Here is a 27829-nt window from a genome sequence, read left to right as displayed (position 1 = left end):
TTTGCTTGTAAACAAGCCGGCAAGTGAAAAAGGCGACCCTCTCAAATTTTTAATCCATATTGATTTATTGAGCGCTTCGCCAACCTTTCTCTCATTTGCCGGAGTAACTGAATTATTATTATTGAGTAAAAGAATTATTGTTGCTGCTTAGGACAGTCAGTCTGTACACTGAATTCAGCTTTAGCTATTTTTTGCAAGCAAAATTTAATTGTTGAATCTTATATCTAAAAATGGTGGAAGCAGTCAGTGTGTCATGGATAAACCATAAGGTACTGTACCGTGTTCTTGTCAATAAAACTTTATTTTGTCCATAACTTCTGTTGTCTTAATAGTAGTTTTTGGTTTTGCTTGAGGCAAGTCTTTAGAAGCAGTCTTCAGTGTATTTTGCGGAGTAAAATCTTGTTTACTTTTATACCAAATTTGTGACTAAAATAAATGTGTCTTGCACATACCATTATTACCAAATTGATTCTTATATCTTGATTCGGTTGATTTTTTTTTCAAGGTTGCTCAGCGTATGTTTCTGGTGTGCATGATTCTCAGTTTTGTGTCTGTGAGTTCAAACACTCCTGCCACATTCAGGAGAATCCCTGAACTTCAGTATGTCACTCTGGTGGTTGACTTGGTCACTGGAATAGTTCTCACACTGGAAGCTGTTGTTAAGCTAAGATCCCACAACCTTTGGCAGGTTAGCCCTCTCTTCGGAGATTTTTAATTTCTGTAACTTGAGAATTAATGAATAATGTATTTTGAAGTTGTTACAAGTAGTAATAAGAAATACACTTAACATATTTCATGGATCTTTTAGAAAATCTTTTAAACAACAAATTTTAATCAATTAACATTTTCCAGTAGTTCACAATTCTATTATCAGTAAATAGAAATATAGGAGCTGATACAGAATTTAATATTACCCTTGATCCATAAATGTTTTTATAGGGTGATGGGGCTTACTTAAAAAGTAAAAAGCTTGTTTTTGATGGATCCATGGTCATATTTATTTGGATCTCTGTATTTCTTCAGGTATCTTGAACTAATTATTTTTATTTCAACTATTATTTACTTTGTTGTGTAAAAACTTTGCCTGTAAGCTGTTAAATTGTAATCAAGTTTTGCAGTTGCTTTTAGTTTGATGATACATTTTTACAACTTTATTTTTGAATGTAAGATATTGCAAATGGCTGTGCTGAGCAACATTTCATTTTCAAACATCCCTGTTGGTTTACTAAGAGTGCCCCGGGCTCTTATCTTACTGAGGGTACTGAGATATTTTAGTTTCCAATTTGAGAGCGGAAGACTTGCAATTATTGTTGTGTAAGTAAAGCTGTTGGAAAACTTACAACTCATGAAAAGGGTTGATTGTTCATGGCATATTTTGTTCAGTCGAGCTGGTCATCAAATTGGAGGTGCCACTCTATTTCTGCTGTTCTTTCTGCTCTTGTATGGATTACTTGGAGTCCAATTGTTTGGAAGCAAATCCTACCACTGTGTTGAAAGCAGTACAGACCCAAAGTAAGAAATAAATTATATATACATACAAACATGTTTTTAATATACAATCTAGAAAAAAAATTCAGTTGTTTTGTAATTTGTAATTTTTAATACTAGTATCGCAATGTTTTCTGATCTAAATTTAAAAACAAAAAAATGTTTTAGTTTGTTGTTTCTGCAGCAATGTGACCTTGAATAACCTTGCCATACCCGATACCACATGTTCACCATCAGACTTCAGCATGTGCCCCCCAAATTTTAAGTGTATTAATCTTCCTTGGACATTAGAGGAGCGTGGTTATGGTGCCTTCGACAACATTTGTAAGAAAACTACATGAACACTGTTACTGCAAAATCTAACCTAATTTTTATATGTTCCAGAATAAATATATGTATTTTCAGATTGCTTAAGGTTTAACTCTGCATGGTAACAAATTAATTGATAATAATTTTGTTCAAAAATCTCACTAGTCTATAGGGCAGGGCTACTCAAATGGCGGCCCGCGGTCCAAGTCCGGCCCTTTGGGGCGTTGGATTTGGACCCCGATGGTCTTTTGATTGTGGCCACATACGCTATATTGTGCGTTAATTTCTTGATAGTTGCTATGTAGCGACAGTTAACTCGAGTCCGCATAGCGATTCTCGGAGTACTGCTGGGAGCATGAAGTATTTCCAAACTCCAATAGACTATTAACGAAACGGCGATTGTTTCCGCACAATTGTATCTATGACGCAATAACTGAATTTTGAATTGCTACCTTAGGCCTTAGGAATTAATCCTGCAAAACTAGATAAACTGTATTTTGTATGTTGTCGTGCCAAAACTTAATTTATGGTCAGTGCCCAATTCAAGCTTTTGTTTTGCTGACAGAAACATTTGGCTTGAAGAAATGTGTTAATTTTGTACCACTATTTTCCCCATTACCTATAACCGCAAAGTTATTTACAGAGGTGTCTGGACCTTTGGTATTTTTACCTTTTCTGTCTGGACCTTTCACAAAACTAATTGAGTAGCCCTGCTATAGGGCATCATGCAACAGCCAACATAATATTATTAACATTGATTCTCCAATATTAAATTATCCTGGTTTTATGCACATAAAATATTCATAAAAGGGTATGTAATTCAATAATGCTTTTGACCTTTCAGTTGTTAGCATCAAAACGGTGTATGAGGCTGCAAGCCAGGAAGGTTGGGTTTTTCTTATGTACAAAAAAATTGACAGTTTTCCCGATTGGCATGGTTATCTCTACTTTGTCACACTCATTTTCTTTTTGGCTTGGTTGGTCAAGGTAATAATACAATTTTATTTGGTATTTACTGTACAAATTGATTACATTTGTAAATCTTACAAAAAATCATTGATGTTGGCTATATTTTTAGATTCATTTTTTTGTAACAATGCTTTTCAGAATGTGTTTATTGCTATCATTATTGAAGTTTTTGCGGAAATCCGAAGTCAGTTGCAGAATTTGTGGGGAAATTCAAAAGGCAGTCATCCTGGAGAAGTTTCACAGGTTTGTGCATATATATGTAATATCTGTGACTGTGACATAACCAAAACAATTCACATCAGTTTTAATAAATTGGTTACTCAACTTGGATATTCTATGTTGGATTTTTACAGTTAAGATCAGTTTCTTATAACTTAATTCAACAAAACAGGTTTATAGACATTTGAATAGGTAACATTATTAAATGCCAGCACCATACCAACGTCAAAAAATTGGTGCCAACAAAACTAATATAAAAGTTTAGATTGACGTAAGTTATAAAAAAGCATATAATAATGATTTTTCTATAAAGCTTTATGCTACAACAATTTGTGTCACCAAAATCAAAATGCAAACATGTTTCTGCAAACATAGTCATTATTTGGAAAAATCTTTTGGAAATCTGGAATAGAATAAACAAATGAAAATTTACAATGAACATATGTTGTTGCCATCTTTTAAACAAGGGCAGCCTCTTAGTACTAAAAAGGATTTTTTTATTTCAAACAATCATAAATCTTAGTGCAGGGGTTTATAAATTTATTTTCTGAAAACGTTTTTGTGTCACCCAATTATAAATCAAGCTGAAACAAGCAAAACAGCTGGAAAGGTGTTTTTTGTTGCACAAAAGCATCACGCGCCTGACCAGTTCACATAAATCACGTGGGGATCAATAAATCAATAATAGATTAGGAACACTGCGTTGTGTGTGAACTTGCCCATGTTTTTTTCACCATCTGCACTTCGCTGCGATTCTCGTCCAAATAAAAACACATCGTGAAGCACAGGCGTGCAGAAAATCCCTAGTTAAAATGTAAAGAACAACAACCAACGCTCGAAACTACATTAAACTCGATAAGCTATTGCTTTTAATTTGATGTGATATGGTGTTTAATAGGCAAACGGATATAGCAAATGCCTCAAACTGTCTTTTGTGGCATTGTTTAAAAGTAAATTGCAATCGAAAACTAGAAATCTCTTTTTTGTTCGATTGTCATGGAAAACAAACCCTAAACAGATACAACTCTTTTCAGCAACTTATTTTGTTGCACAAACCGCCTTAAAAAACTCGATTTAGGCAGGAAAAGTTGTTTCACATAACCATCAATAGCTATAGTGTCGTTTATATTTAGGTAATAGTGAACGAGGAAAACGGTACGTCATGGGCTCTTGTCGACGTCGATTCAAGGAAAGTTAAAAGTGGAAAATTGGAAGCTTGGAGGCGAGCACTTCGATCCAGATGGCAAGTGCTTTCAACCTAGTTTCTGGTGTAATAGGACTTACTGTTATAAACGCTTATACCGTACATAGTAGTAATTCTCCTCATGGACATACTCCTTTAAGGTGGACTTTAAGATTCCATAAGTAGCGTGACGATATGACTTCCCAAAGTCTTTCCTGGCTCTTCCTACTACTAATAAACATTATTTGCTTCTTGTAATCCAGCTTAGATATGTGTATCTAGCCCTTCATATCTGTGATAAACACATAATTTAATAAATAGACAAAGACTTGACCAAAGGGGCAATCATTCACAAGGTTTTTGCTTTTAAGGTTTCATCTCACAATGCTTGTAGCCATCGTACTGAACGTTGCAATATCAGCGTTTCAAAAACGAGTCAATCAACTTCCTGAGAATCAAACCAGGGTGTGGAATTTCTTCAGCGTAGCCGAGGTAAGCTCTGATAGCTAACAAACAGCGTACTGTAGCTGTAATGTCGATTTAGGCTCGAAAATTGGATTGATTAAAAGCAAACTTGGCTAAGAACGTGCGTAGTTAGTTAGTTTAGTTTATTCACACTGAAGTAATGATTTCCACAAGGAAAGGTGAAAATAAACATTGTGCGTGCGGGAAAGCGTAAAACCTAGGCTATGGTGATTACAATTTATTACTACAGTGATTCTTTATGTTTGCAATAAAATTGTATTTCTCGGAAGTTTTGTAGCAGTGTCATTTTTGATAGTCCTAACCAGGGTTTTTTTAAGGTTTGGTTGGGGTGACCGCTAAGTAGTTTTAAGAGACCGCAAGTGTTTCATTTAAATACCAAAAACTGTAGTTGTAGTTGCAAGTCCAAATTTTGGGAAACCGCTGTAGACGCAGACAAAACACCTTAAATAAACACTGACTCCTAACTATTAGTTTTGTTTAATGATTAAGTTTTTGGAATAGAGGCAGATCCCTCTTGAAGAGCAAGTAGCGAAAGTAAGCCACCACTCCTCATGGGGACCTTTGCCTCCGCAAAAATCACGCTCAAGGCGAAACCTTGATGAACCCAGCGTCACCTGGGATCGTTATTTTCCTTACTCATTAGTTTACGGCACGAAGTGTTAGTTGCGATATTTGGGGTTAGGTACGCGAGTAGACAATTTGTGTTTGTGGTGTCCGTGCGCAAACAACGTTTAAGCGCACGAGGCGTGAGCTTGGTTTTTGTCTGCGTTCTTTCCTTTTTCAATATAAACGTGATTTGCTTTTACTTTGGATGGGCATCATAGCTTGTAAGGTTTTAGTTGAATAAATTCAGCCGGCTTTTTAAATTCTAAAGGACATTTGTTTGTAAAAATTTGAATGTTTACCTTTCTAGACTATCCTAGTGATATTAAATCAAACTTATGTTGTTTCCAGCTTTTCTTCACTCTAATATTCGACGTGGAAGCGGTCATGAAAGTAATGTGCCTCGGTTTCAAGGGTTACATAAAGCGAAACATCTACAGATACGAAGCGTTCCTTGCGCTTGTCACCACCATTAACACAGCTTACTCGTTTCCAGCACTGCGAAGTTTTCCAGTTTTGCGGATCATAAGACTCGTGAAACTTTCACCCACCCTCGAGAATTTCGTTTACAAAGTAGGAGATTCAGTTAACATGTGGGCTTATAAGTTTGTTTTTATTGCCACCAATGACCAACAAGAACAGTAGATTACTCAAAGAAGGTGTTTGATAAAAAATATGATTTAAAATATTAACACATAAAGTCAATAATTGATAAGTAAGCTGTATAGACAGTGCACACTGTTTTGACCTTATCTGATCGGTGCAGCTGGTGACAAGACATGGGCTGTATTGGCTAGTATAGCCATCCAACGGCACTCTAGTTTGTTGGGAGTAATGTACAGCTTACTTGTCACCAGTTTCACTGATAAGACCTCGAAACAGTGTGTACCGTCTGCAGGTTACATTGGATTTGAAATCGTTTCAGAGAGTATAACATATTGAACAGTGTATATTATATTAAGAAGTGTTCGGATTTGACATTTTTGGAGTTTTACTTTTTCGCAGATATTTGGACCAGCGAAGAAGATTGGTTTGTTGGTGGCATTTACAGTCAGCATCCTCACACTAATGTCTACCATCAGTCTACAGATGCTATGTCACGTCGATAAACTCGAGTGCTTTGCAACATTCCCACAAGTAAGGCCTTTACAATAAACAAACAATTACTTCAGTAAAATGGGGTTAACTGAAATTGGTTGTTTGGAAAGCTAGGTGTTTTAACAAAGTCGCCAATAAGTGGTACAAAAATCAACTCTTCTCGGATTATAAGTGATTTATGTCACTCTTTGCACAGGCTTTTATGTCGATGTTCCAAATTATGACGCAAGAAGGTTGGATTGACGTCATGCACGAAGCTATGATGCAAGTTGGCCAGTCTTTCATACCTGTAAGTTTTGTTTCATAACTGGAGACAAGTGATCAAAACATGGGGTGAAATGTAACTGTATGTTTTCACCTCTTTCTCAGGTTTCAATTTTCTTCATTCTGTATCACATGTTTGTTACCACGGTGATGATGAGTTTATTTGTAGCTGTTATCCTCGATAACTTGGAATTGGATGAAAATCTTAAGGTTTGTATTTTGCCTTGATCTATCTGACTATACTGCAAAAGTTATTGAAAATTATAAACTTTACTAATCGGGATATATAGCCTTTCCCTATTATTGGTAACTTGCTGTGACAAACCGTGTAATTTTTAAACTTCAAATTGTATCGCGTTAACACTTGTCTTCAAAATTTGCTTCTTTTTCAAACATTTTTTGTCTTAACAGCGTTTAAAGCAGTTGAAAGTGAGTGAACAAAGTGTGGACACACAACAGCCTTTTCGACTCCGTGTTTTCCAACTATTTCCGTAAGTTTCCTTTCTATTACTACATCGAACCAAAGTTAAGTCGGGCCGGGCTTTTCGGGCTCGGGCTTGAGTTTCAATAGAACGGGCTTGATTCGGACCTGACTTCCCAATCAGCAGCATTTTTTGCCACATTTTCACCAACTTTCGAACCTGATTTGTTTGTGTTTTTTGTTTGTTTTTAAATCGGGTTTGTGACAAGTTTTAGGATTGCACTTTCGGGTTTGGGCCTCAATTTCAGGCCTGCTTACAACTCTGCAATAAACTTACATCGTATTGATCAAATAACCTTACAACCAATTTAACAGGAGCAAACCAAAAATGGTGAACGTGTCAAAAATTCCTGGTGAATTTTCTCTACCACCACTTCGCGACACGTTTCTACGTCAGTTTGTCGACCACCGCCCTCCAGTGGCACATACCGTGTCTGCTGCTCACTCTACAGGACTGCCTGGTCCACTGCATGCCCCATTTTCCATGTCATCGGCAATTATATGCTCCACTAGTGTAAGTGAAACAAAATTTTTCACATATTAGCAACAATATTTTTGTTCAATAATGCTAGAATTATGGTACAGTTCAGGGTTTTCTGACATGGGCTTGCAATTTTTACCCATTGCGACTTGCTTTTAATGTCAAGATAAATATTAATACCAAATCATCTAGCCAATACATGATAAGCTGCAGACAGTGTACACTGTTTCATCCTATAAGTTCTCATAGTGCCCCTGACCGCTCTAGTTTGTTTGCTGAAAACCAGCAAGCTGAAAAGTCATGCCTCGCCAACGAATGCTGGTACCAGTGCTACTAAACCAACAATAATGTTGAGATTTTGAGGCTTTTGTGATTGTAACTTCACATCAGCTTTAATCCATTTTTAATGCTTGATATTTATGTTCCTTTGATTTTTTTTTTGTATTTCACGCAACAGAACGAACGGAAACTCGGCGACGTAAGTTTTGTGCTTTCACATCAAGTTATTATTTTGTACAATTTTAAATGACAACTGTTTTTGATTTTGAAGTTTGTGGGTAATGTGATTGCCCCTTCCTCTTCTCCAAATAATCTCAAAGCATTACTTTTTAAACTGATCGCCTTTATTCAAACTTTTTTTGCCATTTTCATTACCGATTAAAGTCCTTGCAAGACGTATATATAGTATAATGTATGGGACTGCTATTCTTTTCAAACTTTCCCCATGAAAACTTTAAAACAATGCCACATTTTTAGCTTTTCACAATTTCCTTACTTCTATTGTGTCTTTATGTTTTTTTAACCAAACAAAACATAGTAAACCCAACTTTCAACAGCTCGCCACAAGACTTGCTGTAATGGACGATGGACTCTCATCGCCACTTCGACTGAGCAACGGCGGAAGCAATCTTCCATTTTCGAGACCGAACGGGATTGAAGACTGGCGAGACCGAAAGTTGCTTGGCAAGTCACGTGATGAGGCGAAAATCCCTGATCTGCTTTCTGTCACGTGGAATAAGGTGCGTCACGATTGCCTTGGTGCAATAGTTATTAAAATGGTTTTTAGGTGCCAGTATTTGAAACGATTTATGTAAAAGTGTTTTGACTGCTTGGTTAGCTTTTTATGGTGCCTTTAAGCATCTTATAATATAGATGCATAACTGATGAAACCAAAACAGCAGGTAACAATTATAGGTTATTCTGCATTTATAAGAAGTCAGAATTAATTACATTGTAGCTCCAGGTAATATTAGAAGCTAGATATGACGCGAAACTTGTTAGTTCTGTGCTCTAGTCTGGTAAAATTGGCACTTGACTAGACCAACAACGCAGTTTTTAAATGTGTGATTTATCAGCATTATAGTTGGCAATTAAATGCGCAAATAGAAATGTGTCGAGTTTGAAGATGCGTATTACGAGGTAGATAAATCGCGTGGACCCCAACGGTCTCTAGCATTTCCTGCAAGTGATTTCAATACCAACTTGGCCTGACGCCGAAAGTTTCCCGAACGGAAGTTATATATCAGTATGTGTGTACTCGGTTGGTTCATGAATAGAAACTGGACGCCAATGTAGATCCATGTCAAATATGTGGCGTCCTCGCAAGGCACTGGAACGAACATTGTCAGAACAAAAGAGGAACCCATGATTAGCACAAAAACTGCTGTCATTAGGACTAGAGTCCAGAAAGCTTCCAACGTGTCATCCGACTTTCTTTGGTCTTGTGATCTTCGGTGTGTTTGGGAAACCTCGGTGGTGTTGTTTTGGGTTTGATTATTCTCTGGTTGCACCTTTTGCGGTTTATACCAACTGCAGCAACACGATTTAAAGGCGGTTGTGTTGTAGCTTAGAAAAGAGATCTGGCTAGTGCTGGATTTTCGCCTTTCTTCGTTTAGGTGTCGACCTAAAATCAAAAACAAAGGTGGAAACCAATAACTAAATTTAGAACCGTGGTAAACAAGTAAACCAAACTTGGTAACATCCATTGCAAGATAAGGGTATGAGGTTACACAGTTTTGCGAAGTGTGGTTTAGGTGTGGCAGATTTATTTACGTTCTGACTTGATATTGTTCATAAACTTATGATGGGGTTTAATAACTTTGCGTTTACATATTTTGCTAAAAGCTTAACTATAGGATTCCATGAAAATTACCTATTCTGTGGAGCAGAATGTTTGTTTTTTTCAGTCCAACAACCCTCGCAGTTTAAACGGTTTAACATAATATATTTTGCCATTTTGGCGGATCAGTGTCTGTTGTTAAACCCACCTGAAAACTGACATAGAAAACATCCCCTTTTCCTTTGGCTTCCACGCGGCATCACGAACAGACAGTAGTAAGCTGTAAGTACATCAAACACTATCACAGCAAGAAAGGGCATTAACCACGAGGCGAAGAAGGCAAGAATCTCCCGGGAATGATCAATCCGATGTCGGCCGAGTAGAAAAGTTGCTCCGAAGCCAAACCTACAACGTCCTCATGATTAGTTCGTGAAACCTTTTCGTGAGTCTGATTCATGACATTCATACAGCCTTTATTACTTCACACTTTCATAAAGTCCGCGAATTGTTAAACAAAACAAAATAGTCGACACCAAACAACAGTTGAAAACATTGTAATTAGAACAAGACTTTCCAAACTCAGGGTATTTTACACTATTTTGACACAAAGTCTTCAGTAAAACTTCTGGTTTTTCTGACTACCTCACTCTATTAGAAAATGTGATGCAAAACGCAAAATACTTAAGAAATGTACATGAAATTCCAGATATTAAACCTTAAAATGCACTATTAGCTATAGAATGTTAGCTACATGCTAAACAGTGAAAAGGTTGAAGTACCTTGATACGTTATTGTAACAGTTAAATTAATGTGAGGTGTCGGGAATTTTGTTTGCAAATTTCGAAATTTGTATTGCTTTAAAAAGGTTTGCGAGCTAAAAAAATTTGGAAAGCCCTGAACAACTGTGAAACAAATTGTCAAGCAGAACCTGTAGAGCAAAAATGTATAATACTCCAATGCCTATGGTAGTTTACGTACCTGTTATTAATGGTTGGAAAAAAGAGTTCAATATGTGCAAGAGGCCAGACAGTGCTCATCACCAACGAGATCAATGTGCTGACTGTTAACCCAATCTTCGTTCTCTTTACTGACACCCAGCGTTGGTATTTAAAGGGAAAAACAAGAGCAAGATATCGGTCAACTGCCATTACAGCCAATATCCATGTACACTGTTTAATGACAAAATGTTATGCTATAGTGAGAAGGAGTTGGGTCTTGTTTAAAGGCTGTTACTGACTTTGAGGTTTTTATTTAATACTTTGTTGGACTAAGATGTATCCATATACACCAGTTTTCTGGCAGTTATGTTTTTGAATTGCTTGGTTAAAGAAAGGATCATTTTTGTGCCTTGAGTGTTTAAGGGTTGTTAATTGCACCTTTGTTCTAAATAGTTTATGTCGAGGCGACCTTTATATACATCAGCACTGTCGAAATTGTTATGCGAACAGTAAAGAAAAAAATCGAACAGGAAAATACATATATTCTAGAACTGGACAATAAACCTTTACATAGCCCTACCACACCACAAAGCACATTGACTTACCAATAGAATATAGGTAGACAGCAAACAACTCATAGTGGTAACTAACGGTCGATTTGTGACCTCGTACATTTTAAACAACATTTGTAGATTGTAGGGACCACTTCCGTTACTCGGGTGCAGATAATATGTAAAGTTGTGAATCTGTTCAACTTTACTGCCAAAAACGTGTTGTTGATGGTTGTAGATATGAGCTAGATCTGTAAACAACCGGTTTAATGTAAGCATTACAGAATGGTTTGCCTTGTACCATGTACTTTGATTAGCCATAATTAAGGATGTGCAAAATTGAATGAGTTAGAATTTTGATGTGCCTTTTCAATCCAGAGTTTCAAACATCACCCTATCTTACCTTTAGCTGCTTTCAAAACAACCTTCTTGTCATGTGAGCTTGGGATATACAGCACCTCTACCATCATCATCACACGAATCGGCATGTAAAAAACTCCCATGATAATGTCAAGGACTGACAACCACAGCTTGCAAAGACCGTACGGACCCCACTGTGTACGTCTCTGTCTCCATATTACCGCTGGTATAAGGAGATTCCCTAGAACGGTGATAATGCTGACTATGATGGTTGATATCAGATTGAATAGAACGCCTGGTACACTGCAGTCTCTGTATACATGTTGTAAAGGGTGTAAATAGGGAATTCGACGAAACAATACATTCAGTTGTGGTTAATTTTGAAACTACTACAGTGTTTTAACTGTGGAAGAACAATGGCATATTGTCAAACGGGGTCTACTGTGTACATCTGCATGTTGTTTAATTCACAATTTTGAAGCAGATGTTTAAATCGAGTTGCAAAATAGGTCTGCTACTATTATCCAAACAGAAGTAGCCAGTTCAATGTACCTGAATTAAAGTGTTTTAGGGCAACTAACCTGTTCGCATTGAACGAATAATTTCGTGAGAAAAACGACTCCTTTGAACAGAGACGAAACGAGTGCAGAACATTGCAGTTTGTCAGGTTTTCGTAATCGTCCATATTTATTTACCTACACCAAAGAAACAAAATGCCTGAAAATACACAATCTCAGCCAATGACCTTAAAATCAGCATGATAATTGTGGACCGTATATCCAGTATTATTCTACATGATCAGTTCGCTAGTTTGCTGGCCTAAGGGTGCTACCTTGCATTCTGCTGAAATATTTTGATACTTAGATCAAACGTTTTGCCTGAGGCATAAATCAATTCCATTAAGCTTTTCTGCTGCCCATGGCAAAGTTCAAACGCCTTTAAATCAGAAATGTTGAAGTTCGATCATTGGCTTAGTGGCCAACCGCTTACGGGAAATATTGAGGAACACATTTTGATTGACATGAATGACAGGTTACATGTGCAAGTTTAAGCGCAACCTTGCAAGATTGATTCGATGCTTTGTTCGCAAATTTGGACACAAAACTACAGCGTTATGAAGTCATATAAAGATCTGATATCTTCAATCTTTTTTTACGAATTTATTTCATACTTTGTATTAAACATATTTAAAAGTGACAGGTGAATCTATTGTAACGAACCTTTACCTTGCGTTTAAAAGTGTAACAAAATCACTTTTGCACACCGCCAAAGTCAAAATCTATAGTTTTCTAGATTTTCAGAGCAACTGTACTAGCAATAACTCTATACTAGCTTGCGCTTTTAATGACGTTTGTCTTAAGTTTGGTCAATGTTGGCATCTAAAACTAATAAGGAATCACTGACATGTCAAATAAGACGCTCGTATGTTTGAAAACCCTTACAATGGCATCTCTTGTCCACCACTTGGGTTATTAATTATTGACACAAACAGTTGTTTTGTTCACGGTACACATTGTAAGTGGTTTTTATGCATTGTTATCAAATATTTAGAGCCTCGAGGTGCCTGTAATTATACGTAAGCGTGAGAACTGTAAACCAGGGACCTTAAAATCAAGACGGTATTGTTAAGTAATGCGAATGACTTTTGCAGACATGACTTTCGTGATCAATTTGATAATTGAATTATGCCATAATAATATGGGGTATTTGTAGTTCGCAAAGTAAAAAAGTGCTTATTCTAGATGATTTTTGACAATATTTTTTTCACTGTGTCGGCCTACATGTATTTTAGTCGCAAGTTTTTTTTTAAGAAAGAATTTTGAAACTTCTTTTTTTGCATGCGACAAAAAGACCCAAAGTCTTGCAGCTTTTTGTCTATTTTAGTTAAATTGAAGTTAAAACTTAATGAAGTAGTTTTTAATTGTTTGACTTTCCAGTCTAGGTTACCTTAGAATTAGATGTTTAGATTCTCCTTCACATATTTTGTTTTTTGTTGTATTCAGACGCCGACGACAAACGTTCAAAATGCAAATCATCTGAAAAAGCCGAAACTGCTGGAATCGCTCATGCGTGACTGTTCCCAACAACGTGACCAGCCAGGTAATTGAAAAACAACTGTTTTAGGTAGGTACTTGTGCTCCTTGCGCCAACTATCGAAATTTAGCTAAATGTTCGACTGCCGTGATGTGTGGTGTTAGTAGACTTTCCAATAACATGAAATATTTGGTATATTGGTAACAGCTTATCACAGCAATTTCGGCTCCTCTTCAGACTGCTGACGAAAATCTCTCCTATATTTTAAATGCTACGAAAAAATATTGTTTTTTTTAGCGTCTTCACAACTAACAGGAGCTGCCTACCCCCGAAACAAGTCACTCCTTTCAGCTCAACACATGATACGGCGCGAAAGACGACCTTTTACGAGAAAGATGTTTAGCGACGACAAACGGCAAACCGACAGTGGAATTAACAACCACCAGGTGGGACTCTAAGACATGCTAACATGTGTAGTTCTGATTGGTGCGCAATTGACTCGTGTACAGTCATAAAATATTTGATTCGTTCTCGATTTGTACCCCGTGAAAAAAAAATGGAGAAATAGTCAAATTGTTGCCTTTTGCTTCTGTAATTTAAGAGAAAAGAAACATTACGCATAATTGTATTTTCATAAGACTGAGTCGGTACGTTACATATTATCAAACATCTTTTTTGTCGGAAAACGAACAAGCTGATTCGTAATTTCCTTAATTTAAGATTGAAACAAATATTACGCGGTCATTTCCATCACTGACAGATTAAGCGAACGGGTTACAAAGTGTCTTGCCTTTAGTTGAATATAAGTTGTATGCATTCCTCTTCTAAAAATACTTCATTCATTTTCATGAACCTTTCAAACGATTGGTGGAAATACTTAAGTATCTTATTATGGGTCCCCTTCCCTGAAGGGGACACATATTGATTTTACTCAAATTGTTTTTGTTTTTTTGTTTTTTTTCTTCCTTTTTTTTGTCTCCCCAAAGTTTGTCCGACTCGTTTTTCCATCAAATGTTTGATGGATTTGGCTGAAATTTACACAGATGGTAGATATAGTTATGTAGATGTGCATCCCACTTTGTTTTTGTTGATAACCTCAGTATTTACCCCGCTAGCCCCCTAAAATGGGTATTTTTTCCCCGAAGTTTGTCCGACTCGTTTTTCCGTCAAATGTTTGATGGATTTGGCTGAAATTTACACAAATGGGAGATATAGTTATGTAGATGTGCATCCCACTTTGTTTTTGTTGATAACCCCAGTATTTACCCCGCTCGCCCCCTAAAATGGGTGTTTTTACCCAAAGTTTGTCCGACTCGTTTTTCCATCAAATGTTTGATGGATTTGGCTGAAATTTACACAGATGGTAGATATATTCATGTAGATGTGCATCCCACTTTGTTTTTGTTGATAACCCCAGTATTTACCCCGCTAGCCCCCTAAAATGGGTGAATTTTTAAACAGTGTCAGAATTGGCTGAAATTTGGATTTCTTGTATAGTATGCCATTTATAGGTGTCAATTGTTGTGTTCAACCCTGTAGTCCTAACATTTACCCCACAAGCCCCTAAAGTGTAAAACGTATTTGTATGTTACTGGGCACCACAAACGAAAGATTTCTTTGGCGCAATAGTGTTACAAGGGCAAACAGTTGTATGTTGCTCGTTGGTGGGTTGCTTGGTGGTCGTTTTTGCACCATGGCAGTTGGGGGCTTGTCAACAGCCCTATGACGTCAGAAACATTACCGGTTGTTGCTCAAAACACCTCTAGTGGTCGAAATTTTAAACATTGGCGGATTGGGCTGAAATTTTGCTGTACTATTGATTGAGTCATTGTGGTTTTTATATATTTTTTAGTTTGTGTGTCGAACCCAATTAGTTGCCCTACTAGCCCCCTAAAATGGGTCAGTTTTTTTGAAACGTTAAATAGGACATACTTTAACCAATATCTGGGGTGAATCTAATTTTATAGTTTGTATTCTCCATATTATTATTATTTAAGCCCAGTGCCGATCACTGTGTTTTACCTTACAACACCCGACTTTTGCATGGTTATCTCTTGAAATGCATTATCTACAACTTTGCATGTGTGGGGACCCATGAGTTTTTGCCTGCAGAAACGACTAAAGTTATAAAAGACGGTGACTAATATGGGACCCAATACAAAATAAGCATAGGAAATATATTTATGTTTAAAAATAGGTTATAGTGTATATGCAAGGGCAATATGTGCTAAGCCACCCTTCTAGTTGTTTTTGTCTATATATTTTTTTCTTTATTTCTTTTTTTCCGTCTAACGCGGATTTGTTGCCACGTTTTGGTCAAGAAAGAATGGTTCAAACTTTTTCAAATTTAAACACATTGGCCAAATAGTTACTTTTACAGTCATAATATGTGTACACTGTCAGTCAGATAGAAGTCTCAACTTTATGGGTCCCCTTCCCTTTTTGTCCGACTCGTTTTTCCATCAAATGTTTGATGGATTTGGCTGAAATTTACACAGATGGTAGATATATTCATGTAGATGTGCACCCCACTTTGTTTTTGTTGATAGCCCCAGTATTTACCCCGCTAGCCCCCTAAAATGGGTGAGTTTTCAAACAGTGTCAGAATTGGTTGAAATTTGGATTTCTTGTATAGTATGCCATTTATAGGTGTCGATTGTTGTGTTCAACCCTGTAGTCTAACATTTACCCCACAAGCCCCTAAAGTGTAAAACGTATTTGTATGTTACTGGGCACCACAAACGAAAGATTTCTTTGGCGCAATAGTGTTACAAGGGCAACCAGTTGTATGTTGCTCGTTGGTGGGTTGCTTGGTGGTCGTTTTTGCACCATGGCAGTTGGGGGCTTGTCAACAGCCCAATGACGTCAGAAACATTACCGGTTGTTGCTCAAAACTCCTCTAGTGGTCGAAATTTTAAACATTGGCGGATTGGGCTGAAATTTTGCAGTACTATTGATTGAGTCATTGCGGTTTTTATATATTTTTTAATTTGTGTGTCGAACCCAATTAGTTACCGTACTAGCCCCCTAAAATGTGTCAGTTTTTTAAAACGTTGAATAGGACATACTTCAAACAATATCTGGGGTGAATCTAATTTTATAGTTCGTATTATACATTGCATTATTATTTAAGCCCAGTGCCGATCACTGTGTTTTACTTTACAACACCCGACTTTCTCATGGTTATCTCATACTTTCAACTTTGCATGTGTGGGGACCCATGAGTTTTTGCCTGCAGAAACGACTAAAGTTATAAAAGACAATGGCTAATATGGGACCCAATACAAAATAAGCATAGGAAATATATTTATGTTTTAAAATAGGTTATAGTGTATATGCAGGGGCAATATATGCTAAGCCACCCTTCTAGTTCAAATAGAATCTTTACCTATCATACTACGCTATTGCGATCCTGTTTTATATATAACTTCAAACCGATTGGGGACTAAACCCCGATGTTATTATTTCTTGTACAGGATTCGTTGTACAACGGCACCGCATCGCAGGAAGTTGATTTCAAGCAGCTTCATCTGAAACGTCAGCAAGCTGTGCTGAAGAGACAACGAGAGGAGCAAGAACTGAGAGAAAATCACCCACTTTTCGACACCCCCCTGTTTCTAATTAAACGGGAAAGCAAGTTCCGAAAGTAATTTTCCAACACTTTAATACACTATTCATCCTATATCTCCACGTTTAAGGGCCATTGTTTGGATTCGTCATATTAAACTGTGACAACAGCGTACGGCAAAACGTGCAAAAAATAGTGTGAACAGCAAAACTACTTTAAATGTTCGGAAAGAGTCAAAAATCGGCGCGTAGGGCTAGAACTACTGAATAGGCTGAAAAAATTCATATGCTGAAACTATATCGCGAATCCACACTTTTTTGGTTCGTATGTCGGGCATAACTTTATCATTGTCATGAATTTAACAGGTTGGGGGTCAAAAGCTTAAAGGCAGCCGAAATCGTGAATTGTGGATTAACTAATCGAATCAAAACGTTAATTTAAAAAAACAACTTTACATGGAACATACCGATCGCCTTTTTTGTCTCCGGTATTACATAAGATGTATTACTTGCCCGTTTTTCACGTCGTAACTGGGACGCAGTTATATTCTGAACATTACCGTGATTTGTGGTAAATACTCTTTTTCAGGTTTTGTCAAGCAATCGTGTGCGCTCAAAAGGGGAAAAGTGACAGCAAAGGACAAAATGATGTTTCTAAGCAACGCCCGATGCAGGTTCTACAGTAAGTATGCCACGTTTTGGACAGTTTTCGGCTTTTACTGGAAACAGATAAACTGTTGAAAACCGCTATCCTACTCAAAGTGTAATTGCTGGTAAAAATATTTGCATACTTTGTTTTGTAACGAAAAAGGTGTAGAAAGTTGATCCTGCATAAAGGTACGAACAACTTATAAGTTACCTGTAGTGCCCCTGAAGGACCTTTTTTCTTTTTGTTAGTGACTTGCTTGGACTCGTTCCATACCTTGATTGGTTCATGATAATGTTCACTGTGGCTTCTTGTTCATCCATGATGTTGGAAACAACCACGAATCGAATCCACAATACTCCAGCGCTTCAAGTCACCGAATATGTGTTTGTGGTCGCCATGGGTTGTGAACTACTGCTGAAGGTATCATTGATCATAATATCGAAATTCAGCTATTGTTCAATTACTCACGTGATGTATTGATTGACTCTTATACGTGTATATCCTAAGTATATGGTGGTTGCTCGTATATTTTTGTAAACTTTCTATTTTGCTTTTTGTTATTAACCCAACAAAGGCATCCAGAATGAGACGTTGAAGCGTCGGACGAATTAATATGATAAGTTTCGGTTAAACTGAGCAGGAGAGTTAATGTATCTCTTAGTTTACAAATACTTGTTTTTCAGAGGCGCAGACTTTTGGTCAAGTTATTTATTATGGGTCCCCTTCCCTGAAGGGGACACATATTGATTTTACTCGAATTGTTTTGGGTTTTTTTCTTGTTTTTTTCTTTTTTTTTCTTCCCAAAGTTTGTCCGACTCGTTTTTCTATCAAATGTTGATGGATTTGGCTGAAATTTACACAGATGGTAGATATAGTTATGTAGATGTGCATCCCACTTTGTTTTTGTTGATAACCCCAGTATTTACCCCGCTAGCCCCCTAAAATGGGTATTTTTTTCCCGGAAGTTTGTCCGACTCATTTTTCCATCAAATGTTTGATGTGTTTGGCTGAAATTTACACAGATGGTAGATATAGTTATGTAGATGTGCATCCCACTTTGGTTTTGTTGATAACCCCAGTATTTACCCCGCTCGCCCCCTAAAATGGGTGTTTTTACCCAAAGTTTGTCCGACTCGTTTTTCCATCAAATGTTTGATGGATGTGGCTGAAATTTACACAGATGGTAGATATATTCATGTAGATGTGCATCCCACTTTGTTTTTGTTGATAACCCCAGTATTTACCCCGCTAGCCCCCTAAAATGGGTGAGTTTTTAAACAGTGTCAGAATTGGCTGAAATTTGGATTTCTTGTATAGTATGCCATTTATAGGTGTCGATTGTTGTGTTCAACCCTGTAGTCCTACATTTACCCCACAAGCCCCTAAAGTGTAAAACGTATTTGTATGTTACTGGGCACCACAGACGAAAGATTTCTTTGGAGCAATAGTGTTACAAGGGCAACCAGTTGTATGTTGCTCGTTGGTGGGTTGCTTGGTGGTTGTTTTTGCGCCATGGCAGTTGGGGGCTTGTCAACAGCCCTATGACGTCAGAAACAGTAACGGTTGTTGTTCAAAACACCTCTAGTGGTCGAAATTTTAAACATTGGCGGATTGGGCTGAAATTTTGCAGTACTATTGATTGAGTCATTGTGGTTTTTATATATTTTTTAGTTTGTGTGTCGAACCGAATTAGTTGCCCTACTAGCCCCCTAAAATGGGTCAGTTTTTTAAAACATTAAATAGGACATACTTCAAACAATATCTGGGGTGAATCTAATTTTGTAGTTTGTATTCTACATAGTATTATTATTTAAGCCCAGTGCCGATCACTGTGTTTTACCTTACAACACCCGACTTTCTCATGGTTATCTCTTGAATTGCATTATTTTCAACTTTGCATGTGTGGGGACCCATGAGTTTTTGCCTGCAGAAACGACTAAAGTTATAAAAGACGATGGCTAATATGGGACCCAATACAAAATAAGCATAGGAAATATATTTATGTTTTAAAATAGGTTATAGTGTATATGCAAGGGCAATATGTGTTAAGCCACCCTTCTAGTTGGTAATTGCAATTTAAACGTTTTTAAAAGGTTTGACACCAGATATATGGAATTTATATGTCGTTATATCATTCTGCCATCTGAAACAACTTTTCTCAAAAAGATACTATCATTTCATATGGTAATTTTGTGCATGAATAAAGAAAAATAACCCATACTAGAGTGTTTACAACGTGTTTTGTACCATGTAGGTTTTCGCCAACGGACTGCTCTTTACACCGAAACCGACATTCAAAGACTTGGGCGGTTTTCTCGATGTTGCTATTTTTCTTGTGTCCTTCACTTTTGTTTGCACCCTTTCAACATCCACAGGTTTGGATACATCAGCCTACAGTACAAAATTAAAGCTTGCATCTAGTTGCATGGGAACTATGTTAAAATGGAAGAAAACACATAGGCCAATCAGTTTCGCCCTAAAGCGGAGATAGGGAAAAACATTTTGGCCAATAAATTTCGAGTTAAAGCTCAGTTTGTAAAAATCAGACAATTTATGTGTTTTTCCCAATAACTGCTGCGTTATTTTGGACACAAAATGGCTCCATGAGAATCTATCGAGCAACAATGCGTAAAACAACGCGATATTTTTTTAGAGCGATAAGAACAATAGTTTTATGTTGACAGAACCTGCAAGTCAATTTCTGATGGTTCTTCGCTGTTTGCGTCCTCTTAGAATTTTCAAACTGGTCCCGCAAATACGAAATGTCGTCGTTGAGCTTTTTCGGGGATTCAAAGAGATTGTTATGGTAAGACGAATAAAATCATTTGTCGAAAAAACGCACAAAATAACGCAAATTGTATTTTGTGATATAAAAAACAATAATGCCTTTTAAGACTGTTACTCCTGTCACCAGCTGCACTGATGAGACCTTATAGGTCGAAACGGTGTGTGCTGTCTGTAGCATACCATTTATTGACTGGTTGATTATACAAAAAAAAATCCCAATCAGGTTTTATATGTTTGTGTATGGGTCAGGTTCTCCGGGCCATTCGGCCAAGTTCCTGCCTTGCTGTCACTTTTTTTCTAAAACTAGCTATGTACTAACGCACACCTGGAATCACGTTGATAATCATTTGCAGGTTGGAATTCTCTTGGTGGCGCTGGTATTTGTGTTCGCCAGTTTCGGGGTTCAGCTTTATGGCGGGAAACTCGCTGCGTGCAACGATTGGCGAATCGAGAAAAGGGAAGATTGTCATGGAATCTTTTATCAGCAAGTCTGGGTTTCAAACAACATCAACAAAGATGAAGAGCCGCCAGGTGAGGGCGAAAAGGAGTAGTGTTTGAGGCTCAACGTACCAGAACACGCTGACAAATTTGTGGCCTATATACTCCCAATTGCCTTAACTTTTTCGTATTTTCAACCGATTCTTTTAAACTGATTCGGACCATAAAACGAATTTTCGACTTATTTAAATAGAATTTAATTTTTCTACAGGATTTATGGTGCCTCGTGTATGGACCAACCCTCGCAATTTCAACTTTGACACGATAGGATCAGCCATGTTGGCGTTGTTTGAGGTTCTATCCCTTAAAGGTTGGGTGGAAGTTCGAGATATTCTGGTAGAACGGATGGGAGGGGTAATAACAACTGTGTCGTTACGTGCTGTGTTCTGTAACCCTGCTGTGCATGTAGCTATAGGTTTCACCGTGTCTGTTGCTTCACAGTATTAGCTTTTGTTCAAAGTAGCATCAAAAAGTCATTGAATATTGTTGTTGTCAGTGTTTCATTCCGTTGTGCCCGAAACAAAGTGTTTGCCGTAATGCTTTGGAACGTTGAAGTCACCACTGTATTTCGTAAGTATTGTTGTCATTACTTGTCTTACTGTGGTGTTCGTTTCTCTGCCAAATCATTAGCCACAGGTGAAAGCCCTAGTATAGAAGCTAAGATAACCATACATTCATAACTGGGACCATCCCTGAAGCGTCTATGCAGACCAGCTGTCACGACATACTCAAATATAGCCTAAATCATTGTGAGCAAGGCCTATTGAATGCATTGTATCAAATCAAGCCGATCATAGCTTGGGAGTTTAATTCTTTCTTGTTGACAGATTCACGCCATTTACATCCATTTGTTCGTGTTTCTCGGATGTATGATGGGTCTTACGCTGTTCATCGGTATGTTAGTGGTTTTCTTATGACCTTAAAATTGTGTAAGCAACCCGTTCCTAAAGTACTGTGATTCTGTTCAAAGCTTTCATAAAAGATAAATTGTGGAAATTGGAAATGTTGAAAAAAAATTTTTTTTTTAACTAGGTAACATTTTAGAAATACCACATGTCGAAATATAGGTAGAAATACCACATGTCACTGTTAGAGTTATTTTTTGGTTTTCTTCACAGCCGTAAGCTATTTTCGGTGTTTTTTTGTCCATTACCTGCAAGAAGCCTTATTTGCAAAATACTTCACATTTCCAGGTGTTGTTATTGCAAATTACAATGAGAACAAGGGCACTGCTCTGTTGACGGTCGATCAACGAAGATGGGAGGATTTAAAGAGTCGTTTAAAGATTGCTCAACCTCTTCATTTGCCACCGAGGTAACTTTACTTGTTTCCGTTTCACAATACCAAGAACCGAAAATAGCCTAAAAGTGTAAGCCTCTTGCTTGACTTTAGGAAAAGAAAATTTGGAATGAAATGATTTTACCCAATTATGTTACAGACCGTCAGGTCGTGGAATTCGCCCGATGTTATATGATCTTGCAGAGCATCCCTACTCCAAAGGATTTATAGCAAGTTGTGTGATGATCCAATCCCTTCTGCTGTCGCGAAAGGTAAGCTGCGAGCTTGACAGCTGTTCGTTTTTATTCTTTCAAAGCTTCTGAACCGTTTAAATTTTCGTAGATATCATGTTGATGTATATAACTTATATATTTTTTCCCAGGAAGAAATGTGCGTTTATGTTTTGTTCCGGAAAATGACTAACTCATGTTTTTGTATGTTTTGTTGAGGTAAAATATACGTTTTGGCTTGATAACGTATTTTTGTATTTCTTTCTGGTCATTCAGCAAAGCAGAAAGGTTAAACGAAAGTATGCTAAATTATGCAACTTTATTTTGGTTAACGGAATGAAATTTATACATTGACAAATACCATAGGTATTTAACGCAATCTTAAACATCAAGAAACAGTGCTGTAGATGCAAAAATTAGGCATCAGTTTTACAACATTTTTTGTTGTTGAAACGCTTGCAGTGGGATGCGAGTAGTGATTATGCTGACTATCTTCTGTGGACGTCCGTCCTCTTTACTTTCATCTTTCTCCTGGAAGTTGTGATCAAGATCATCGGGATGACTTTTATGGGGATGATCAGCAGCTGGAGAAACAGGTCAGTGCCAAAGTTTTTATTTTTATTTTGTTCCTTATGGTCACCGCCTGTTGTGTTAACATGATAAACGCAGGGTAGACAATTGCCCTGATAACACATTGTTTGAAAATATCCCCGATAACACATTGTTTGAAACTATAAAGTTTTTTTCGATGGTTTTTTCGACGCCATGCGACATAATCTCAACTCAACTAAAAACAAATACTTCTTTCCAACATTTGTAGGTCAGTTTTTATATGCAACAAGGCCCAGTAGCGTTTTTCAAAGTTATGACCTCAAAATAAAAGGGTAATATTATGAGATATGTGGGTTTCAAGAGAAACAAAGTTTGTTGTTACTTGTTGCCTCTTACAATTGTATTTGAGACTTACGTAAATCCTTAACCTAACAGACACTTACAGCCTTTATATTGTTACGCTCTTTGTCAATGAATTTAAACAACACATTTCCATGTAAGACTCTTTCGTTTTGTCAACAGATACGACATCCTGGTCACCACTCTTGAGATTTTGTGGGTGTTTCTCTTTTTCGTGAGTCACGACCTCCATCAAAACGACACAGTGTATAGCTATGGTTGGATTCTGGTTGTTCTGCGATTCTTCAGCATTTGCGGAAAGCACGTACGTTCCAATCGCAATAAAAAGCATTAACTCAAGCAGAAGTAACGCCAAAAAATAAGTACAGACTAAACTGAAAATTAATTTCCAAATCATAGTTCTCTTTAAAAAAAAACACTAATGTATTCCCACTAAACTTACAGGCGAAATCCAAAATTAAGTTTATATTGACGAATCAACGATTAAAAAAGGCAACAAACGTTTTGTTACGATATTTTGCGTAAAGTTAACACTGTTATATATTACCTTGGCATAACAGTATATCTACAATATCTTTTAAGAAAATATACATCAAAATAGGAGTACTACTCTGTTATTTGCAGGCCACATTGAAGATGCTGCTGATGACAGTTGCTGTGAGCGTTTACCGTTCATTCTTTATCATCATAGCGATGTTCCTACTACTTCTGTGTTACGCGTTTGCTGGTGTGGTTATGTTTGGAACTGTCAAGTGAGTTTTGTCCTGGGTGGTTGCTTCAAACATTTTTTAGTTTGTTTTTGAACTATCAAGATGTTTAGAATGTGTACCGAACAACTTGAGTGTCAAACTGACTTTCTTGAGCATTCTCGTTTCAAATAAGGCAACATACTATGTGACATAGTCTGACTTTAAGTTCCACAAGTTTACCGTATACGTTTTTGATCTCGGGCTCTGAGGGTTCCACGGTCACGGGCTCTGAGGGTTCCACGGGGAACACAAACTACAAAAGTTCAATAGCCACTGGTCTAATTGAAAGCTGTTACTTTTTTTTTTATTTTTTGTTGTGTGTAAGGCATTACATTTTGGTGAATTTACTTGTCGTTGTTACACAGATATGGGGAAAACATCGACCGGCACGCAAACTTTGCCACAGCGCCGCTAGCGGTTACCGTGCTGTTTCGAATCGTCACTGGAGAAGATTGGAACAAGATTATGCATGACTGCATGGTACACAACAATCTGTAAAAAAACACCTGTTATAAAAAATAAACAAACGCAGTGCGCAATTCAAAAAATCAACATGATAGTTAAACTGGTTTGTATTGACATTGAAATCCAACTTAAACTCGCAGGTTAAATTTTAAGTCATGTTTTGCAAAATTGCTTATAAATTCAGGCGGCCTGATTCTGTATCTCTCGTAGGCGTGATATCATATACATACGAATGTATTTACATTTAAGTTTTTCGCAGAGAACTTTGTAGCACGGCTATTTTGTAATTTGGTACTATTTTGTAAGAAATATTAATGGTCTTTGTACAGATTCAAGCGCCACGTTGCACACACTCCGACAACTACTGGGAAACTGACTGTGGCAATTACACAGCTGCTCTCATCTACTTCTGCAGCTTCTACGTCATTATCGCATACATCATGCTTAATCTGCTCGTCGGTAAGTCTGAAATATTATTCTTGGCATAATCATAAAAATAAGCCCATAAATGCTCTAACGTTTGGTCCAAGGATATATGCCTCCGACTGTTTTAATTCAAAGTGGGGTAAATTGAACTTGAAATTTTGTTTTAAAATTTATCTAGCGGAAATAATCAATTAACGGTATTGGTACAATTTTTGAAGTTTGGCCCCTAAAGACCGCACTTTGTCCGATGCGTCTAAAAATCGCCGTTGAAATATAACAATCCAAGAAAAATTTTTGAAATGCAAATTTGGTTTGGGGGCATAAAATTTTTAGCGCTTTCGATATATAAATCTATTGGTACGGGTTTTTAAGTTTAGACCTCAAAGATCACACTTTTGATGTGTGTGAAAAATTACTGTTTGATATGGTTTAGCTATCATCGTCGAAAACTTCTCTCTTTTCTACACAATGGACGAGGACATCCTTCTCAGCTACAACGACCTTCACATGTTCCAAGTTACGTGGAATGTCGTTGACGTCAAACGAAAGGGAGCGATTGACGTCAGAAAGGTGAAAGAGTATAACTTTTTAACGGTACCACCACTGGACAGCTACAAGAAAAATAACTGATTTGAACAAAATATTTTGCAGCTTTCAACCTGTTTTCACTTTAAACATTTTTATTCGATGCGAAATCCCATTTTTCATCGACAGGTTCGTATCCTGCTATGTCTTCTTAAAGGTCGACTTCAGATTGATGCAGAGAGAGATCAGATCCTACTCAAACACATGTGCTATGAGATGGAGAGGATTGGAAGACGAAGCGCTACTGGGAACAAGTCGAACGGTTCCACCGCTAACGGACATTCATTCCGATGGCGACATAACGATGAGACATTGTTTGTGACTTTCCACGACGTGCTAATGTTAGTCATTTGCCAGGGTAAAATTTTAAAGACAAAGAAATATATCTGTATTGCCGTAGAAATGGTAAGGTTGGAAACAAGCTTTCAAACCAATTTGTCGATACTTGGAAGATCCAATTTGTGTGGTAAAACAAAAATAAACACCACACTCCCATGCGATCGTTGATAGTTTTGAGTAGAGTATTAATCCTACTTTACAGACACAATTGATTAATTACACCGCGTGATTATATATTCCATTTAATTACATGGGGATAGTAAATCCAAAGCTTATTATTTGTCCAAAAAACGTTTTGCATATTCTGGTTAATTATATAAAACAAGCTTAGTAGATTGGATATTCGATTATCCAGATTGATCTGTGTTTATATGCGATTAACCGGTTTGTCTAATTTACTTTCAGGATGACCGCATATCGTAGTGTTGACATCCGGAAGAGTTTGCAGTTGGAGGAACTACTGATGCGGGAGAAACTGGAGGCGGAGATTGAGGAGGAGGTTGCAAAGAGGACGATACGAACCTGGCTTGAGAGCTGCATCAAAAGGAACAAATCGGTACTGTTCAAAGTTACTAGATCCCGTGAATTATTTTTTCGTGTTAAACATTGCGTTTTTAACAACGAGTTCAGGCTCTATTTTATTCCACTAACATTCGCATCAAAGGTAACCACCGAATATGCCTTATTTACCTAGAGTGGCATTTTTGATACACGGCTATGTTTGATATCCTAACAAATCCTAAGAGGATTTTTAGTCGGCGAAACGGGCTGATCATCTCAATTGTTTCTTTTGTTTAATAACAGCAAAAGACTCGACACGTGATGATCCCCGACGCGATATCCGAACGCCAAACGCAATCGGCTGTAGCAGAACAACCAAGTTTCGTCATAGAACCGGACGTGAGCGACGAACAAGGAGCCCCCGAAGATGCTGAAGGTAAGCAATACACTCACATAAACCAAAAATTCCTACCAACTTATATTCTGGCAAGACTGCGCAGTCACTGGAATAAACCAAATCAATTCATGAAAGCAAAGTTTACATCTGCGTTTACTTACCCGCCTTTACTGGCGTATCGTGTAAGATTATCTGTGTACCTATACCATGAGGATATAACTAATTTTGAGCTGGTTTCGCTTTTTTAGAGGTACAGGTCCTGCGCCACCCAATGTCGGCTACACGAGAATGTTCTAACACTATTGGTAATCATATTCGTCATGTCCGACGAATTAGAGCAAAAAGATTTTAGTTCCCACACATAATTGTTTACTGCGTTTAGGTCAAACGAGTGGTTTAAATTTATCTGAACATTTTCACATGCAATAGATTGGTATAAGTTTTTCGAGCATTATATATTTAGAGCATACAACAAGGTCCTATACGTTTGGAAACTGTTGTTTAAGGCTTTGAATTTCGTTTTCAGCTGACACATCCAGTCCGAGAAAGCGATTTCTGCGCAAGAATCGACGCCAGGGTCTATGGAAACCCCCTCCGTCATATTTACCAGGTAAGTGCACCAGCATTTATACTAGAAGCTCTTTGGCATTGACAACCACTCGAAAAAATGATATATTTTACGAACAGGGGCTGCTTGTACCGGTCGTCTACCCTCTCTCATCGTGGCTGGTGATAGCGACCCCAACATGCAGATGGAAAACAAAGCAAACATGTCACTTGGTACTTCCATGGATGACTGGTGGGCTGAAGGCAAAGTGTAAACCTTCTTGGAAGCAGTGAAAAACTGTGATTTTTGTATATTTTGTTAGGAAGAAGCTGTGCGTGTAACGATTTTGTACAAATAAACATCACGTGATCATCGA

At 37.4% G+C, this 27829-nt stretch overlaps 2 protein-coding genes and 1 non-coding gene across 6 annotated transcripts; 1 reads left to right on the top strand and 2 right to left on the bottom strand.

Annotated features, from left to right (window-relative positions):
- Nucleotides 1-73: 73 nt before the first annotated feature.
- LOC145215863 (sodium leak channel NALCN-like) lies at nucleotides 74-27829 on the top strand. 4 transcript variants are annotated; one of them, XM_080084456.1, is made up of 41 exons: nucleotides 75-269; nucleotides 506-688; nucleotides 940-1023; nucleotides 1169-1314; nucleotides 1384-1512; nucleotides 1673-1812; nucleotides 2642-2784; nucleotides 2905-3009; nucleotides 4119-4228; nucleotides 4540-4660; nucleotides 5609-5830; nucleotides 6263-6394; nucleotides 6552-6644; nucleotides 6725-6829; nucleotides 7031-7110; nucleotides 7416-7614; nucleotides 8039-8059; nucleotides 8418-8600; nucleotides 13493-13589; nucleotides 13821-13969; nucleotides 17000-17169; nucleotides 17680-17772; nucleotides 17988-18159; nucleotides 19994-20114; nucleotides 20424-20545; nucleotides 20880-21057; nucleotides 21236-21378; nucleotides 21852-21918; nucleotides 22218-22338; nucleotides 22463-22574; nucleotides 22995-23128; nucleotides 23607-23748; nucleotides 24069-24196; nucleotides 24559-24673; nucleotides 24988-25117; nucleotides 25518-25654; nucleotides 25799-26010; nucleotides 26414-26564; nucleotides 26813-26945; nucleotides 27433-27516; nucleotides 27594-27829. In XM_080084456.1, exons 1-41 carry the CDS (start codon nucleotides 231-233, stop codon nucleotides 27725-27727), a joined length of 5280 nt encoding a protein of 1759 aa, XP_079940582.1. In that variant the 5' UTR covers nucleotides 75-230; the 3' UTR covers nucleotides 27728-27829. The 4 variants fall into 4 exon arrangements, with proteins under 4 accessions (XP_079940584.1, XP_079940582.1, XP_079940583.1 ...); XM_080084457.1 differs by lacking the exon at nucleotides 8039-8059 and having other exon boundaries at nucleotides 76-269; XM_080084458.1 differs by lacking the exons at nucleotides 26813-26945; nucleotides 27433-27516; nucleotides 27594-27829 and having other exon boundaries at nucleotides 74-269; nucleotides 25799-26027; nucleotides 26414-26478.
- LOC145210933 (U12 minor spliceosomal RNA) lies at nucleotides 5155-5307 on the bottom strand. Its single transcript, XR_013856259.1, has one exon. It is a non-coding gene; the product is annotated as a U12 minor spliceosomal RNA (small nuclear RNA).
- On the bottom strand, nucleotides 8594-12202 carry LOC145215909 (uncharacterized). The gene is made up of 6 exons (XM_080084461.1): nucleotides 12071-12202; nucleotides 11533-11801; nucleotides 11184-11380; nucleotides 10619-10809; nucleotides 9849-10045; nucleotides 8594-9484 (listed from the first exon to the last, which is right to left on the bottom strand). The coding sequence occupies exons 1-6, from the start codon at nucleotides 12172-12174 to the stop codon at nucleotides 8994-8996; spliced, it is 1449 nt and encodes a 482-aa protein (XP_079940587.1). The 5' UTR covers nucleotides 12175-12202; the 3' UTR covers nucleotides 8594-8993.

This window comes from Phallusia mammillata, chromosome 1 (genome assembly GCF_965637545.1).
Source record: "Phallusia mammillata chromosome 1, kaPhaMamm4.hap1.1, whole genome shotgun sequence".
In the NCBI taxonomy this organism is placed as follows: Eukaryota; Metazoa; Chordata; class Ascidiacea; order Phlebobranchia; family Ascidiidae; genus Phallusia; species Phallusia mammillata.
Note: the sequence above shows the minus strand (reverse complement) of the source record. Positions and strands in the feature narration are given on the sequence as shown.

What these genes read in the sequence shown, in the direction of transcription:
- LOC145215863 (XM_080084456.1), top strand. Translation starts at nt 231, where the DNA reads ATGGTGGAAGCAGTCAGTGTGTCATGGATAAACCATAAG. An exon ending in TGTCATGGATAAACCATAAG is followed by an intron (nt 270 to 505) that starts GTACTGTACCGT and finishes TTTTTTTTCAAG; the next exon opens with GTTGCTCAGCGTATGTTTCT. An exon ending in GCATCAAAAGGAACAAATCG is followed by an intron (nt 26,565 to 26,812) that starts GTACTGTTCAAA and finishes GTTTAATAACAG; the next exon opens with CAAAAGACTCGACACGTGAT.
- LOC145215909 (XM_080084461.1), bottom strand. Translation starts at nt 12,174, where the DNA reads ATGGACGATTACGAAAACCTGACAAACTGCAATGTTCTGCACTCGTTT. An exon ending in TATTCGTTCAATGCGAACAG is followed by an intron (nt 11,802 to 12,070) that starts GTTAGTTGCCCT and finishes ACATGTATACAG; the next exon opens with AGACTGCAGTGTACCAGGCG. An exon ending in TGTTTTGAAAGCAGCTAAAG is followed by an intron (nt 11,381 to 11,532) that starts GTAAGATAGGGT and finishes GGTTGTTTACAG; the next exon opens with ATCTAGCTCATATCTACAAC.